The following is a 15,786-nucleotide window of genomic DNA, read 5'->3' as shown; positions in this document are numbered from 1 at the left end:
ATTCTTTTACTCTTTTTGCATGCAGGGCTTTTACATTTATTCCATTTCTGTCCTGCATTCTACCTCCTCAGCCTATAGAATCCATATCCATTGATCCTTCATCAAATTTCTTACTTTGCCTTGTAAATCTTGCTTTCTTTTGCCCTTCTCTCATTAAACATGCCTGGTGCTTACTACATTTGAAAGGTATTCAAGTTACTAAATTAGAAAATAATCTGATAATTTACATTATCTTGTTATTGAAATGCTATGTGTTATTTCTAGAGGGTTTTGCTTATTGCCAGTGGGATTTTGGAGATATTAGGGAAAAAAATGAATAGTGGAATTTTAACTCTTTGACAGGTCACTTTTTAGCTTGAGAGACCTTTTCAAAACTCTTAAGATTCCATTATAGATTTAATTGAATTAGATAAATATTGAGCACCTACTATCTGTTAAGGCCTAAGCAAAACCTAGGTGATAATGGAGTTAATAATTTAAGATCTTGCCAGCAAGATGTTCTGAATCAAGAAAAAGAGGTACTTATGTAATTAGTTTCAAAATATATTAAATGCTTTAATACGGACATTCGGCAAACCATTAAGGGACAATTAGCAAACCATTTCTCTGCCATTTACAATATATTGTTAGTCTCTATATTACTGTTATCTGCTTATAACTCCCATTTTTCTATAAGTCACATTTAGCAATGGTGTATATTAATATCTGAGCAGCTAGAGTTCCTATTTTAAAAAGTTTCCTATTTTAAAAAGAGTAAATTATTTGTTTCTTTTAAAAAGATAACTTCGTTTTGTGTAGAGTTAGCCAAACTACAAAGTCCTTGCAACTGTCTTCACTTCTGAGACCAACTGTGTGTTTGGGAGGAGATTCCCCAAAGCTAACTCTCAGGCTTGATAATTCCCTAAAAGGATGCACAGAACTCAATGAAACTATTATAATCACAGTTATGGTAGATTAAAATCAGCCAAAGCAAGAGATGCGTAGGGGGGAGAGTCTCAGAGGGTTCCAAGTGTGAAGCTTCTATTTTCCTCTTTGTAGAGACAGGGCAAGTTACCTGTGGTGTTAATATGTGAGGTTGATCTGTACCCCCACTGCTCAGACTTTCTATTGGGGCTCCATTACCTAGTCATGATTGATTGATTGATTGCCCACATGAACCCAGGTACCAGTTTGATTACATTTGAATCAAAGTCCCTCAATCCAGGTCACATGGTTAGTTTTTCTGGCATGGCTAGCTTACACCTTGTGACAATTAGTTGGGGCTCCTAGGCTGTTAGATAAAATAGTGAGGTTCTATCCAAAATGGTTGAATGCTTATGAACCATGTCACCAGATTTATGCAAGCAATAGAGAGAAATAGAAGAGATAAACCTACAAAAGGGAAAATAGGTCTAAATTTTAATGTTAAATTAATTAGAATTCAGTAGAATTTGACTTAATTTAGTAGAATTAATGAACTAATTCAGTAGAATTAAGTTAAATCAAATAGAATTCAGTTCTAAATTTATACAAGATTATGAATTTGATCATTCAAACTTTTAAAAAAATTTTATTTATTTATTCATGATAGACATAGAGAGAGAGAGAGAGAGAGGCAGAGACACAGGCAGAGGGAGAAGCAGGCTCCACACCAGGAGCCTGACGTGGGACTTGATCCCGGGACTCCAAGATGGTGCCCTGGGCCAAAGGCAGGCGCCAAACCGCTGAGCCACCCAGGGATCCCCTGATCATTCAAACTTTTAAGGAAAAGTAGCTCCTATACATTATAAAATGTTCTAGAGCATATTAAAATTACAGCTTCCCATTCTGTTTTATGAAAACATAACCTTGATATCCAAACCTGGTAAAAAAAAGATAGCATATAATAAGAAACTACTAATTTGTCTCATGTTTACCCATGTTCCTACCTTTACCACTTTCTAGGTGTGTAATCTTGAAAAAGTTACTTACCTCTTCTGTGCTTTAATTTCCTCATGTAAAATGAGTACCTATCTTACATAGTTGTTATAATGTAATGCTCTTAGAGTATTCATGATTGTGATTGGCATTTTGTAAGCACTTAGTAAATTTTAGCTTATATGAATGTAGATGTAGATATTTATGAATGTAGATGTAGAAGCAAAAATTCTTCATAAAATATTGGCAAACTGAACCTTACAGGATACTTTTTTAATATAAATTTATTTTTTTTGGTGTTCAATTTGCCAACATATAGAATAACACCCAGTGCTCATCCCATAAAGTGCCCACCTCAGTGCCTGTCACCCAGTCACTACCCCCCCACCCACCCACCTCCCCTTCCACCATCCCTAGTTCATTTCCCAGAGTTAGTTTTTCATTTTCTGTCTCCCTTTCTGATATTTTCCACTCATTTTTTCTCCTTTCCCCTTTATTCCCTTTCACTATTTTTTATATTTCCCAAATGAATGAGACCATATAATGTTTGTCCTTCTCCGATTGACTTATTTCACTCAGCATAATACCCTCCAGTTCCATCCACGTCGAAGCAAATGGTGGGTATTTGTCGTTTCTAATGGCTGGATAATATTCCATTGTATACATAGATCACATTTTCTTTATCCATTCATCTTTTGACGAACACCAAGTCTCCTTCCACAGTTTGTCTATTGTGGACATTGCTGCTATAAACATCGGGGTGCATGTGTCCTGGCGTTTCCCTGCATCTGTATCTTTGGGGTAAATCCCCAGCAGTGCAATTGCTGGGTCATAGGGCAGATCTAATTTTAACTCTTTGAGGAACCTCCACACAGTTTTCCAGAGTGGCTGCACCAGTTCACATTCCCACCAACAGTGCAAGAGGGTTCCCCTTTCTCCACATCCTCTCCAACATTTGTGGTTTCCTGCATTGTTAATTTTCCCCATTCTCACTGGTGTTAGGTGGTATCTCATTGTGGTTTTGATTTGTATTTCCCTGATGGCAAGTGATGTGGAGCATTTCCTCATGTGCTTGTTGGCCATGTTTATGTCTTCCTCTGAGAGTTCTGTTCATGTCTTTTGCCCATTTCATGATTGGATTGTTTGTTTCTTTGCTGTTGAGTTTAGCCGGATACTTTTAATATCAAAAACTATTCAAACTATTAGCAACTTCATAATTAATGGTGATAGATGCATTCTTTTATTTTTAATTTTTATTTTTAATTTTTATAAAAAATATTTACTTATTTTAGTAGAGACTGCTCACATGGTGGGGGGAGGGGCAGAGCAGAAGAGAGAGAGTCTGTAAGCAGACTCCATATTGAGTGCAGAGCGTGAAATGGCACTCGATCCCTTGACTTTGGGATCGTGACCTGAGCCGAAACCAAGAGTCGGATGTTTGACTGTGCCACTTGGGTGCCCCTTAGAGACTTTCTTTTAAAGAGTTATCAAGACACTTGTTATCAGTATTCTCTTTGATTGTTCAGAAAGTGCTAGCCTTTGTAATGAGATAAGAAAAACAAATGGGATAGTTGACTGATTGGAAAAGACCCAGTTATCATTATTTATAGGTAATAGGTTTATTGATGAAACCCAAAAAAATCAAGTAACAATTATCATGACCAAATTAGAGCCCTCGGTAAGGTGACTGCTTGCAAAATAAATATTAAAATTTCAACAGTTTTCCTAAGTATTTGTAATAACTAACAAAAATTGTTTCATTTGCAAAATAGCAAGAATAGTTTATTCTGCTGATGTTATGTGGTATTCAAATTTTCTAACCAAGGAAATAGTGACATTTGATTTAGTTCATCAGAAGAATGATTTTTTTACAAGTATACATCTGCCTTGTCTTTTCCAAAAACTAATAGAGGTATGCTGTATTTATAAAGCAGAATATATTTTTGTCATTTCCTTAACTTTTGGGACACACAAATCAACTATACTCTATTAACAATAAAGTACTTATATATCAGGAAGAATAGAAGCCATTTAGATTCTAGATTAACTTTTCTGTTGCTTAAAATAAAAATGCTCCAACACATGACTTTGTTTTTCTCTTGTGAGCTATTGGAATTCAAAATACGTTATAACATTCTAACTTATAAGCAATGTAACCTGAGTTTTTATGTTTATAGCTCTTAAATAATACCTAAAGGAGAATAGAAAAATATTTAGAGTGAGATGTGTTATTAACTCTTAATCTTATTTAATTCATTCTGACACTTTATTCTTTTTATTTTGTATTGCCGCTTTACTAAAAAGACAAAATTTAATTCACTAGAATATGACTGAGTATAAAATGTAATGAAGTTTATATGTTGCTGATTTATGTTTTACTTTCATATGTGGAAAACTGCTTTTAGTAAAAACATTCCATGGTAAAAACTTTTCCCCCTATGGTAATACTTTTAAAATCATCTCTTTGTGAATCTCTGTCCAATTTTACATTTTATGGTAAAAATATAAAAACAAATTGATAACACCACTTATTTTCTTATCCAGAATACTCCAGCAAAGTTTAATGAGAACTAGATCCCATTTTTATAAATTATAAACACTTTGCTCTTTCCTTATAAATTCATATATTGAATAGTAATGGAAATAGGAAAGAAATTAAGAGCCATTTGGTAGGACATTCTTCACTTGATGTAAGATCACACTTGCCTGACTTCCTTCATCTCAACATCTTTCACTTAGAGGAGGTTTAGAGGACAAAGACACTGGTTGAGTGTCTGACTGGCTCAGTCAATAGAGCATGTGACTCTTGATCTTAGGGCTGTAAGTTCAAATCCCAAGTTGAGTATAGAGATTACTTAAAAATAAAATCTTAAAAAATAAAAAAGCCAAAGATGATGAAACTGAGCCATAAAATGGTTGGCTAAAAAAAATATTCTTATTCTTCAGGTAATAAAGCAAAGCATTCATTTAGGTAGGATGTTTGTGTTTCCTTCATATTTTTCATCTGTTACGTCACAGGCCACATTTTCGTTTTTTAGATTTAAAAAAATTTTTTTAAAGATTTTATTTATTTATTCATGAGAAACGCACACAGAAAGGCAGAGACATAGACAGAGGGAGAAGCAGGCTCCTGTGGGGAGCCTGATGCGGAACTCGATCCCAGGACCCTGGGATCACCATCTGAGCCAAAGGCAGATGCTCAACTGCTGAACCACTCAGGCATCCCCAGTTCACATTTTCTTTATGTTAATTGTGAAACTGTAGCTATATACAATTTACTTCTGTTACCTTAATTTTTTTCAGTTGTCTTTTCAGAACATACCATATTCAGTTTTCTTTATAAGCTGTTGCAAAACCTTCAAACTAATTATATTTATTATTTGTTGGTTCTTTTATAAGTGACAAATATCAAAGTTTGCTATTTGATTAAAAACATGAGTAGATATTCCTTGTGTTCCCTACATACCGATCTAGGTTTTATTAGGTCTTAAAGACTGCTTTCATGTATTACATGGTATATTAGTTTTCTAGGGCTGTCATAACAGTACTATATAGATTTGGGTGGTGCACCAAGAGAAATCTATTTTCTCACAGTTCTGGAGGCTAGATTTCTAAGATCAGGGTGTCAACAGGGTTAATTCCTTCTAAGGTCTTTCTCCTTGGCTTTTCTTCCTCTGGTTTTCCTTCAGTGTTTCCGTAGGGTCTTCCCTCTGTGTGCTAATTTTTTCTTATAAGAACACTAGTTATATTGGATTAGGACCCACCCTAATGACCTCATTTAACTTAATCACCTATTTAAAGACACTGTTTTCAAGTATAGTCATATGCTGAGGTATTGGGGATTAGGACCTCAACATATGATTTTGGTGAGGACACAATTTGGCCCATAGCATTTGGTTACTCTTCCAAGAGGCTAAAGGCAGTTGTTTTGGCATAGTTATTCTTCATTTATGGAATCATTGCTCCAGGTCTCATTTCTGATTCTCATTTTATGTTTAGTCTGGTCTTTAGTTCATGTGTACAGTATAACTAGATCTAGAATTCTTATTGAAACTCAAACTCACAAAGTTGAAGCCTCCATCTGTTTAGAAAGTTCATCCTTGTGTTCCTTCTGGAAAGTACTCTTCATATCTTGCATGAACTGGCCATGATGGAGAGAAACTGAAGGAAGGAAAAACCTTTTAGACTTTCTGTCATCTGTAGCTGTGTACAGAAACCAGTGTTGGCCCTAAAATGTGGCCTGTGTTAATTTTCTGTTTCTACCATAAAAAGTCACTACAAACTTAGTGGCTTAAAGCAACACAAATATATTATTTTATAGTTCTATAGGTCACAACTTTGACACAAGGTTCAAAGGTCTAAAATCTTAAAAGGTGTCCACAGGGCTGTGTTTTATATCACTATCTTTTCCCACTTCTAGAGATTGCCTCCTTGTTCCTTGGTTTATGGTGCTCTTTTTCCATTTTCAAGCCAGCAGTGTAGTATCTTTCTGGCTCTCCTTCTGTCATCACCTCTCTTTCTCTGAGCACAGCCAGGAAAGATTTTTTTCACTTTCCAAGACTTACCCTTAATCACATCTGCAGTCCCTTTTGCCACATAAGGTAACATATTGACAGGTTCTAAGGATGAGGGAAGTCATTATTCTTCTTACCACCGAGTCCCAGCTAGAATGTCATCATTTGTCCCTCCAGTCTCCTTCATTTTTTTCCCTTTCATATGATGGGATTGCTTGTCATTTCAGACAAGTGATTCTGCACTGGAATGAGCACTAATGATTATAATAAAGCCAGAGGAAAGAAGATCCCTCAGTTTCCGGGTTTTCTATTTGTCGTGTCATGTGCTTACATTTTGCAATTTCTTTTTATCTCACCCTATCTAAATCAGATGATAATGGATCATATCAAGAATTTCTTTGCTTTTTGAAGTACTACAGCAATGCCTTGGGAACGAGGTGGGATCTTCAGTTTGGCTTTATATGCACTAAAACTACTGGGAAGCCCTTGAAGTTTGTGCTATATTTTAGAATCACCCATGTATAAATTAAAATAGACAAAATATTTACCTGAGATAAGAACATTTTGGGAAGTAGAATATTTTTATTTTAACTTAATATAAATTTGAAGTTAGTGGTTCTCACTAACCATATGTTCTATGAACCAACTGGTTCAAAATTACCAGGGACATGTGTTAAGAATGAAAAATCCTGGGCTCCACTCCAGACTTACTGAATCACAGTCAAACTTGAATCATTTTTATTTCTACCACTTTTTTTACATTCATGCCAGCTCATATGCATGATGACATTTAAAATATTGCTTTTATGCAATATTTAAAATTTTATGGCTCAGACTCTTGGCTAAATGTTGGTAGTATAGTTTCTGTAAGTGTATTATTGATGATACGAATCAGCAAAACAGCCGAAATTTATATTCCTTACAGAACCTGATTTTTTCAGTTAAAAATGGTCATGAACTTATGAAAATGTTCAATGTTAGAAGAGAAATACAAATGAATGCCACTTGACAACATTTTATATATCAAATAATGTGTATTTTTATATATTTAATATTTGCATATTTATCATATATTTATGTGTATATTTCATATATATACATATATGTAGAAAGATAATATATTTGATGCTGCAACAAATAGAGACATAGATGGTTCCTGACTTATGATGGTTTGACTTAGGATTTCTGGGCTTCACAGTGGTGCCAAAGCTATAAGCATTCAGTAGAAGCCATACTTCAGATTTTGAATTTTAATCTTTTTCCAGGCCAGTGGTATGTGGTATAATCTCTTTCTCTCATGATGCTGGGCAGAGGCAGCGAGCTGCAGCTCCTAGTCTGCCATGTGATCATGACATTAAACAGCCGATATACTCATAACCATTCTGTAACCAGACAACCATTCTGTTTTTCAGTATAGTGTTCAAGGAATTACATGAGATATCCAGCACGTTATTATAAAATAGGCTTTTTGTCAATGATTGTGCTCCTGTATAGGTCAATGTAAGTATTCTGGGCATATTTAAGGGAGTCCAGACTAAGCTATGATGTTCAGTAGGTTAGGTGTATTAAATGCATTTTCAATTTAAGATATTTTCAGTTTATGATGAGTTTATTGGGATGTAATTCTATTGTAAGTCAAGGAAGGACCTGTATTTATATGTTACTGGGTGGAGATATTAATTTGTTCATACTCTCTAGAAGGGCAGAGTTTCAGTATAGATTGCAAGTTTTTAAAATGCTCATCTAGTGACATGAAAACTTTTCATAATATATTACTCTGTAAAGGGGTTATGAAACAATCTATGATATTGTCACACATTTAGAGAGATAGTATTTTACATGCGTAGACATCGGGAAAATGACTTAGAAGTATATGCATCAAGGTGCTAGTAGTGAGTAGAGATTGTTGGTATTCTTTGTAATTTTACTGTTCAGTTCTCTCAAATTTTCTGTTAGGCAAATATAGCTTTTCTAATGTAAAAAAGACCTTAAAATATTAAGAAAAAAAAGTTTTCCTGACTACCACATTTTTATAATTTACTGAAGAAAGCTGAATATAGAATATTTAGGGTGTTCTGACAAAGTCAGTATAAGACACAGGATAAAAATTGTTAAATTCAGGACATGTCCACATTCACATATAGGATGCCTGGCAACCCCTAAACAGACACCAAAGTCTATTTAGGAATGAAAAATAAATTATTTTTTTTCATTCTTAAGAAAATATTTTTTAATTCTCAAACTCCAGATTGGCAAGGTAAGAATGCAAGAAACTGAAACAGGGTGAGAGTTAAAAATGATTTCTATCAATATTAAATAAATGAGTACTTCAAATAAAAATTTCCAAGTTTTCAGAATTGAGATATTGCTAATGAGTAAGTAATTACCTTCACCAGTGTAGTCCCTCCTTACTTCTTTTTGGAACTCTCTTCTATTTCTATGTATTTTGTCTTTTAATATTTTTCCCCTGCTTTTTTTCTGCTTTTTTCCCCTTTTTTCATGCTTATAAGTCTTTTGTGACACCACATATATTTTATGTGACACTTCTTGTTAAAGGAAGTCTAAACTTTTTTAAGTGCTTCCTTAATTTCAAGTCTTTCATTTATTCTCCAACAAAGATCTATTAAATTTTTACCCTTGGCAACAAGAAGTTTTTAAGCCAATGAATTAGTATCACTTCTGTGCCAGGCTATTTGGTCTATGGACCCATTATCAAAATTGGGTAATCTTGTTAAATTGCTTTTTGTAGATACTAATTTTTTTGGTCAGTGATATTTCCAAGATTACATTTATTATTCATGCTGCAATTATCATGAAATTAAAAAAAAACAGTAATTTTTGACAGGGACACTATGACTTGGAAGCATTTTATAACTTCCTGATTTAATTCAAAGATAACAAGATAAATTATTCTTAAATCTTCATACTTGACTTCATTGTATGTATGTATCATTTTTTATGATACGTACTTAATTATTAGAATGGGAAAGAATGAGACAAGAGAAGGCGAAACATGTAGCATCTTTTCTCAATTGTGTTCTTTTCCTAATTCATATTTTAGAAGTCCAAATATATTCCACACATGGAGAAAGTATTTTAATTCTGGCAGTAGCTCATTGGTGTTTCAATCTCAGCTCTTCAGAAGTTTGCCAGTAGATTGTTTAAAGTTATTAGGCCTCACAGAACAGCTGGACTACACTACAGCACTATTTCAGATTTTGTATTTCATCTGAGATACATTTATATGATTAAATATGTTAACTTGAACAGCTAGCTGGAGAGCCTTAACTCATTGTTGTGCAGTTTATTATAAATAGGATGACCACAGAATCTACTGGCCAAACCCACTAAAAGAGGATGCTGTTAATAATTATACTAGGATAATATGTATGAACTGGCATATAATTTCTGTTGGCTTTATGAAGGTCCCAACTCAGGTGATTCAGATGGCTTAACCTTTTAACATCACAGCACCTGCAAAAACATATCATTTATCCATAACAAACCACCTCCAAATTTAGTGACTTAAAACATTTACTATCTTATTAATGTTTATGATTCACTGGGATGGCTAGGTAGGTCAGGATGCTTGGCACAGCCTTTCTCCATCTAGATTCTTATCCTTCACAGATTGTTCACATTCCACATGTAAAATATGCATATCTCCATTCTAGGTTCCCAGAAGTTTCATCCCATTAACAGCAGCAGGCCCAGAGTCTGGGGTCCTGTCATCTAAATACATCTAGATGCAAATGAAGCATCTTGTGTTTTGCTCCTTGGTGTGACTCCTCTTAGCTGTTCAGTGGTAAGGCAGGGACAGAATAACTATAATCAACACTTCAGTTCAAAATGGGAATCATATTGCTCTCTGGTTCCTGGCAATTCTGAATTGCCACTGGACATGTTGCCAGGCCACCTACCTGAGGGGTAGGTAATATTTTTTGAATGAGGCCTAATTCTCTTCCCTTAGAGTGGTCCTGGAATTCGTTGTTCTATTAGGCTTTTGGCTCTGCTTTCTGAGCTCTTGGCTCTGTCCTTTGTGACATCCTTCCTTTTCCATAATAAGTGGCCATGTTGCAGCTGAATAGCTTTCTCTCTCTGCTTTCTGCCTATGGAAAGTTGAAGGTCTAGAGAAGGATTTTCATTTTGAAGTGTCTTTATCCCAAATCATCTAAATAGTACAGTATCCTTAAATTGTATTTTTTAAGCTTTCTCCATATCAGACTAATGTCTACCCCATTAGATAAAGGACTTACTCATAATTCTTTTCAAAATGCACCTCTCTACATTGACTGTATACCATAGTGCTGCAGAACCAGTTCTTTTTATTTAGCCATGATGGCCTGTTGGGCTCCACTTTAGATCATTCAGAGTTTTCCACTTCAGATCATTCAGAGTTTTTCACAGAAGTTGTTATAACCACACACTTGATCTTTGACTGCAGGCCTTATTTTACTTTGGAAATCTTTTACAAGCAAGTATCGTCTCCTCTATATTCTCTAAATTTTGCTCAACAGCTAAACATTTCCTTCTTCAACTCATCCCTGTTTTAACTTTATCATACAGCTAAGAGAGGCCAATTTATACATTCACCCTTCTGCCTGGATATCTCTTCTGCCAAATTCATGGGTTCTTTAGGTACATTGTCTTTTCACATCCCTGAAGATGACCATTTTGTCCATTGTTTCACTATTATAAGACATAGGTTGCAGGTTTTTCTTTTTCCAGCCCAAAAAAGCAGTTTGTCTTTTTTTATTTTTTTCAGCAATATTTTGTAGTTTCCAGTGTATTGGACTTACACATATTTTGTGAATATGTCCCTTGTGAATTTTATGTTTTGGAATGATATTGTAAATGAAGTTGTGTATTTTATTTCATTTTCAACTGCTCATTGATAGACATAAAGATATAGTTGATTTGTATATGTTGATCTTAGAGCCTACTATTCTGTTAAATTCATATATATCTTTTCTAGTGGATTATTTTGTATGAGGATTTCTAAATATTTTCCATGTACATCATCATGTATATGCAAATAAGTTTGCTTTCTTCCTTCTATATTCCTATATTTTCTTTCTCTTGCCTTATTGTAATGGCTAGTATCTCTAGTATAACGTTGAATAGAAGTGGCAAGGGTAGATATCCTTGTCTTATTTCTAATCTTAGGAGAATAGCATTCAGTCTTTCACTGTTAAATATGTTGTTAGCTATGGGTTTTTGACAGATGCCCTCCGTTAGGTTGAGGAAATTCATTCTCATTCCTAGTTTACTAGGAGCTTTTGTTATATGTATATATTATAGTATATAATTTATACCTTGATGAAAAAACTGGTCTCATAAAAAACAGTGTAATACATACTAAAACTTGAACAGAGTAATGTCTTATATCTATCAGTTTTAGAAAAAAACTTTGTAAAGTTTAAAAAGTTTAAGAAAACTTTAGTTAAGGCTAAAAATTTATTTTTAACATCAACCAGTTAATATATTAAAGATATATTCACAATTTTGTTGAAGATTTTGCTTTCATAAACAAAACAAATCTAAGGAAAGAATTGGTACCTTTCCATTTCCTAAACTAATGTAGTATTTCAAAACTTAGTATTACTTTTCTACATGATAAACTTTGCTTATAAAATCAGAATTGAACTTTTCTAATTAGCATCACTAAAATATTTTAATTCTTTTTATTTTCCCCAAATAAGGCAGAATATTTTAATATTTAGTAATTATTTTTTATTTGACTTATAAATATAATAGACATTAATACTATAGGTTAATTCTCAGTATGGAAAGATTTTATTTCCATTTCTTTTCTTCTATATATGAGGAAACGGAGGCTTAGAAATTGTGAATGACATTCCTATCATTATTCCTATATCTGTGGTAACTTTTTTTTTAAATAGGCTTTACTTAAAGATCCGTTGTACATTGGGCTACGGCAGAGAAGAGTGAGAGGTCCTGAATATGATGATTTTTTGGATGAATTCATGGAGGCAGTTTCTTCCAAGTATGTATAATCTTTATCTATATTTGAATTGAATTTCAAAAACTTAAAGATAACCTAACATAATAAACTATAAAGTTGTCCAAGTTTGATATAGGATGTTTAGTAATTAGAAGTGATTTTTATGAAATGCGTACACACGTACTATCTTAATTATTGGTGACCAAATGATAAAGTCATGCATCTATCTCAAAAAAGGTTGTCTTTATTGCTATCTGTAAAGATAATTTTATGAAAATCTTTAGATCCTGTGGTTATTGAAATGCATAATTATGGTAAATGAGGCAGTGGCCAATGACCAAATTACCCGAGCAAGCTATTTTATAATTATTGGTAGTCTGTACTTTGTTTCTGGCTACTAATAAAATGTGATCCCCAGTCATCTTTGTGGGTATATCTGACCCTTTGGTGGTAGGAGTGGGAGAGGACGTAGGGACTGAATGTGAGTTAGTATAATCCACAGGCCAGAATGGTGTTTAAGAACCAGGACATTTAAAAAAAAAAAAAAAAAAAAAAAAGAACCAGGACATCCAATCACAAATCATGAGTCTGATTAAAACTATAGCCTTGATTAAAATGCATTACTGTATTCCACCTAATTTAGGTAGCATTTAATTGTGGGCCAAGTGCTACTATAAAGTTTTCCAATTTCTTTTTCTTTCAGCAAAGAGACTTCCACCATAATTTAGTGATGTATTCTGAGAGAATTTTTTCACACTAAGGGACAGCCATCCCATTTGTCACTATACAGCCACAGAAACCATGGACTATTTTAAACCGTATACGTTGCCTTGGTTTTTCATAGAAATAAACTCATCACTAGACTCAGTTGTAACTGGAGACGTACTTCTGGTTTTTCTTATTATAAGGTTTAATTTTCAGAAGTTATATGCAATAGCAGAGAGTGCTTTCATCAGCTTGCACAATATTTAGGATATATTGAATCTCTCATTGCCCAAGATTTCAGGGTGGAGTATATTTGCCAGTTGGTATGGTCTACTTTTTAAAAACATATGCCTGGTGGATTTATTGTTATTAAGTTTTTTGGTTAAGCTATACTTATTCGTATAAATAGTTGAGAAACTGTATAGTTTAAGCTCAAGATTTCATGGTATGGTTAATTTCTAGTAGTTTCTCATATATAATGAAATGTTTTGAAATTACCTGTAACTTACTAGATACCAACATTAATCAGGAGATTACTTAGAGAACATTGTGATGCTTTATAAAAGAAAAGGGAAATGCAGTTCTTATATTTGTTTTTATTGTCTGTGTAAATAGTCTGTGTGTGTGTATATGTATATATATATATATACATACACATAACTTCAGTATACTTAGAAAGAAGCTGTTAAACTTCTTTGATGAACATAGTTTTTATGGCCTATATGCTTAAGTGCTGATAAAATGAAAAGAGAAATAATTCCATTTGGAATCAATGAGAAGTTTTCCTCAGAAAATGAGATATGAGCTAATTTTGAATGTTTTGTGTCAATAAACAGTCAAAAAAGCTTTTTTTTTAAAAAAAAAAAGTGACTTGTAGGATTACCTAAGATCTTTGATAAGGAAATTTGGATTAACAAAAAATAATTTTAAATGCAGAGGGCACCTATAGATCAGGAGTTATACTATAGACTATTCCCAGAGAAGAATCTTAAAGACTTTTCAGAAATGGTTTCTGGCATGCTACTGCTTTGGGAAAAATTTTTTAGCAGTGACACCTAGCACTACCCAATTAAATTGGGAAGTGGTCCTGAATATAAGCCCAAGATTATTTAAAAAGAAAATGTAACCAAAATTCAAGGTGTAAAATGACTGTTGCAAGTTGAGTTACTCAAGAATCAGATTCTAAATTGGGAGCTGATTAAGGAGTGCGCTTGGAATAAACCCCTCTGAAAGGGAGGGGACAGAAATAGGAGTGGATAAAGGGAGAAGTCGAGCTGCACCATGAAACCACCAGCAGCCTTGAATAACTTCATTGGAACCATCCTCAGGGTTGGGTGGGGCAGTTTCAAATTCTTCTTGACATTCTTCACAGTTATACTCTTTACCTCATAGGTAAAGACTTGACATGGGTGCTGTGGTAACTTCCTAAGTTAGTCTATTCTGATTATATATTTGGGGACTGAGAAAGTCATCAGGTCAGTCTGTAGTCCTAATGAATGGATCCATTATGAGCTAGACCTTGGCCAAGGCTCCGTTTATTACTGACTTCCATATGCTTCTACTTTAATAAGGAGGGTGATGACATATTGATGCTTTTGGCCTTCCTAGTATCACTGTCAACTCTGTGCCCTTGAGATGTTTGGGAATTCCCTATCCCCATAGCACAGTTACCTAAATAAAGAGGTATAGGTCCCGTTGGAGAAGGATTGAGGGAATTATTACCATGTAGTCTTAACATAGCATTGCAAGATCTTTCCCTCTGGATTCTAGGCCTCTTAAGTTAGAGGGCTCTGAGTCCAAAAATTAGCTCAGGAATAGAAGCTGAGAAAGATACTGTGACTTAATTGGGGAAGCTTCCCTCCAATTTGTTCATTCATCTTTGATTTCTTTGGATCTTATACACTGACTAGTAGCCTTGTCAGCTGTTTTGCCGTTACAGATGCTTATTCTTTTAACTGTCTCAATAATTTTCTGTGCGCCAGCCCCTCAGAAACCCCACCCTGCCACTCTCATGATAATTATGTCCACCTATCTTCTCATGACTTCTGATCCTCACCTAGACTTGTCTTCTCCATTGCTGTCAATGAGCCCAGTTCTAGAACAACGTTTCCTTCTGTTAGTTCTAGCCTTCACAAGAGAGAACCAAAACTTACTAATGTGGATATCTTCTTATTGGCATATTCCTTATGACTTTTGTAGATGGTATGTTTTCTGGGCCTTCAGGTGGAATATCTGACGGATTTTCTGGCTTAACATAGCATGTGCATTCTTGGAATCTGTTGAATAGTCTATTTCTGATATTCTCTTATCAAGCCATATTACAGAAAAATGCTAACCTCTGCAAAATATTTTTTGTTTAGGAAAATTGGCCATTGGAGCAAACCATTGAGTTGCCCTAGCTACCTGTGCCCCGACAGGAGCTAGGTTTCTCTAGTACAAAGGTCTTGTCAAACTACTTAGTTAGGTTTTCTTTTTTATTGTTTTGATTCATTTTTATTTGTTAAAAGTCAGGCAGTGTGTTGGTGCTGGGGATATAGGGATGAATAAAGCAAAAATAATCTCTATTTTTCATATAGCTTATTCTTTACTAGAGGAGGCAGATAATAAGTAAACAAACATAATCAAATGAAACAATGAAATTATAAAAAGTGTAATGATGGAAACATTACACTAAGAATAGTAGATGACTTAATTTATGTAAAAATA

General features: G+C 34.1%; 1 protein-coding gene across 1 annotated transcript in view; it reads left to right on the top strand.

Annotated features, from left to right (window-relative positions):
• ME1 (malic enzyme 1) overlaps positions 1-15,786 on the top strand; it is a 198,788-nt gene that overhangs the window by 88,636 nt on the left and 94,366 nt on the right. Inside the window, exon 6 of the mRNA XM_055330798.1 lies at positions 12,314-12,417. Coding sequence (XP_055186773.1) covers positions 12,314-12,417 — 104 coding nt within the window. The remainder of the gene's footprint in view (positions 1-12,313; positions 12,418-15,786) is intronic.

Source organism: Nyctereutes procyonoides, unplaced genomic scaffold, assembly GCF_905146905.1.
Source record: "Nyctereutes procyonoides isolate TBG_1078 unplaced genomic scaffold, NYPRO_anot_genome, whole genome shotgun sequence".
NCBI classification, from domain to species: domain Eukaryota; kingdom Metazoa; phylum Chordata; class Mammalia; order Carnivora; family Canidae; genus Nyctereutes; species Nyctereutes procyonoides.
The sequence above is the reverse complement of the archived record's forward strand: the minus strand, read 5'-3'. Positions and strand labels throughout refer to the sequence as shown.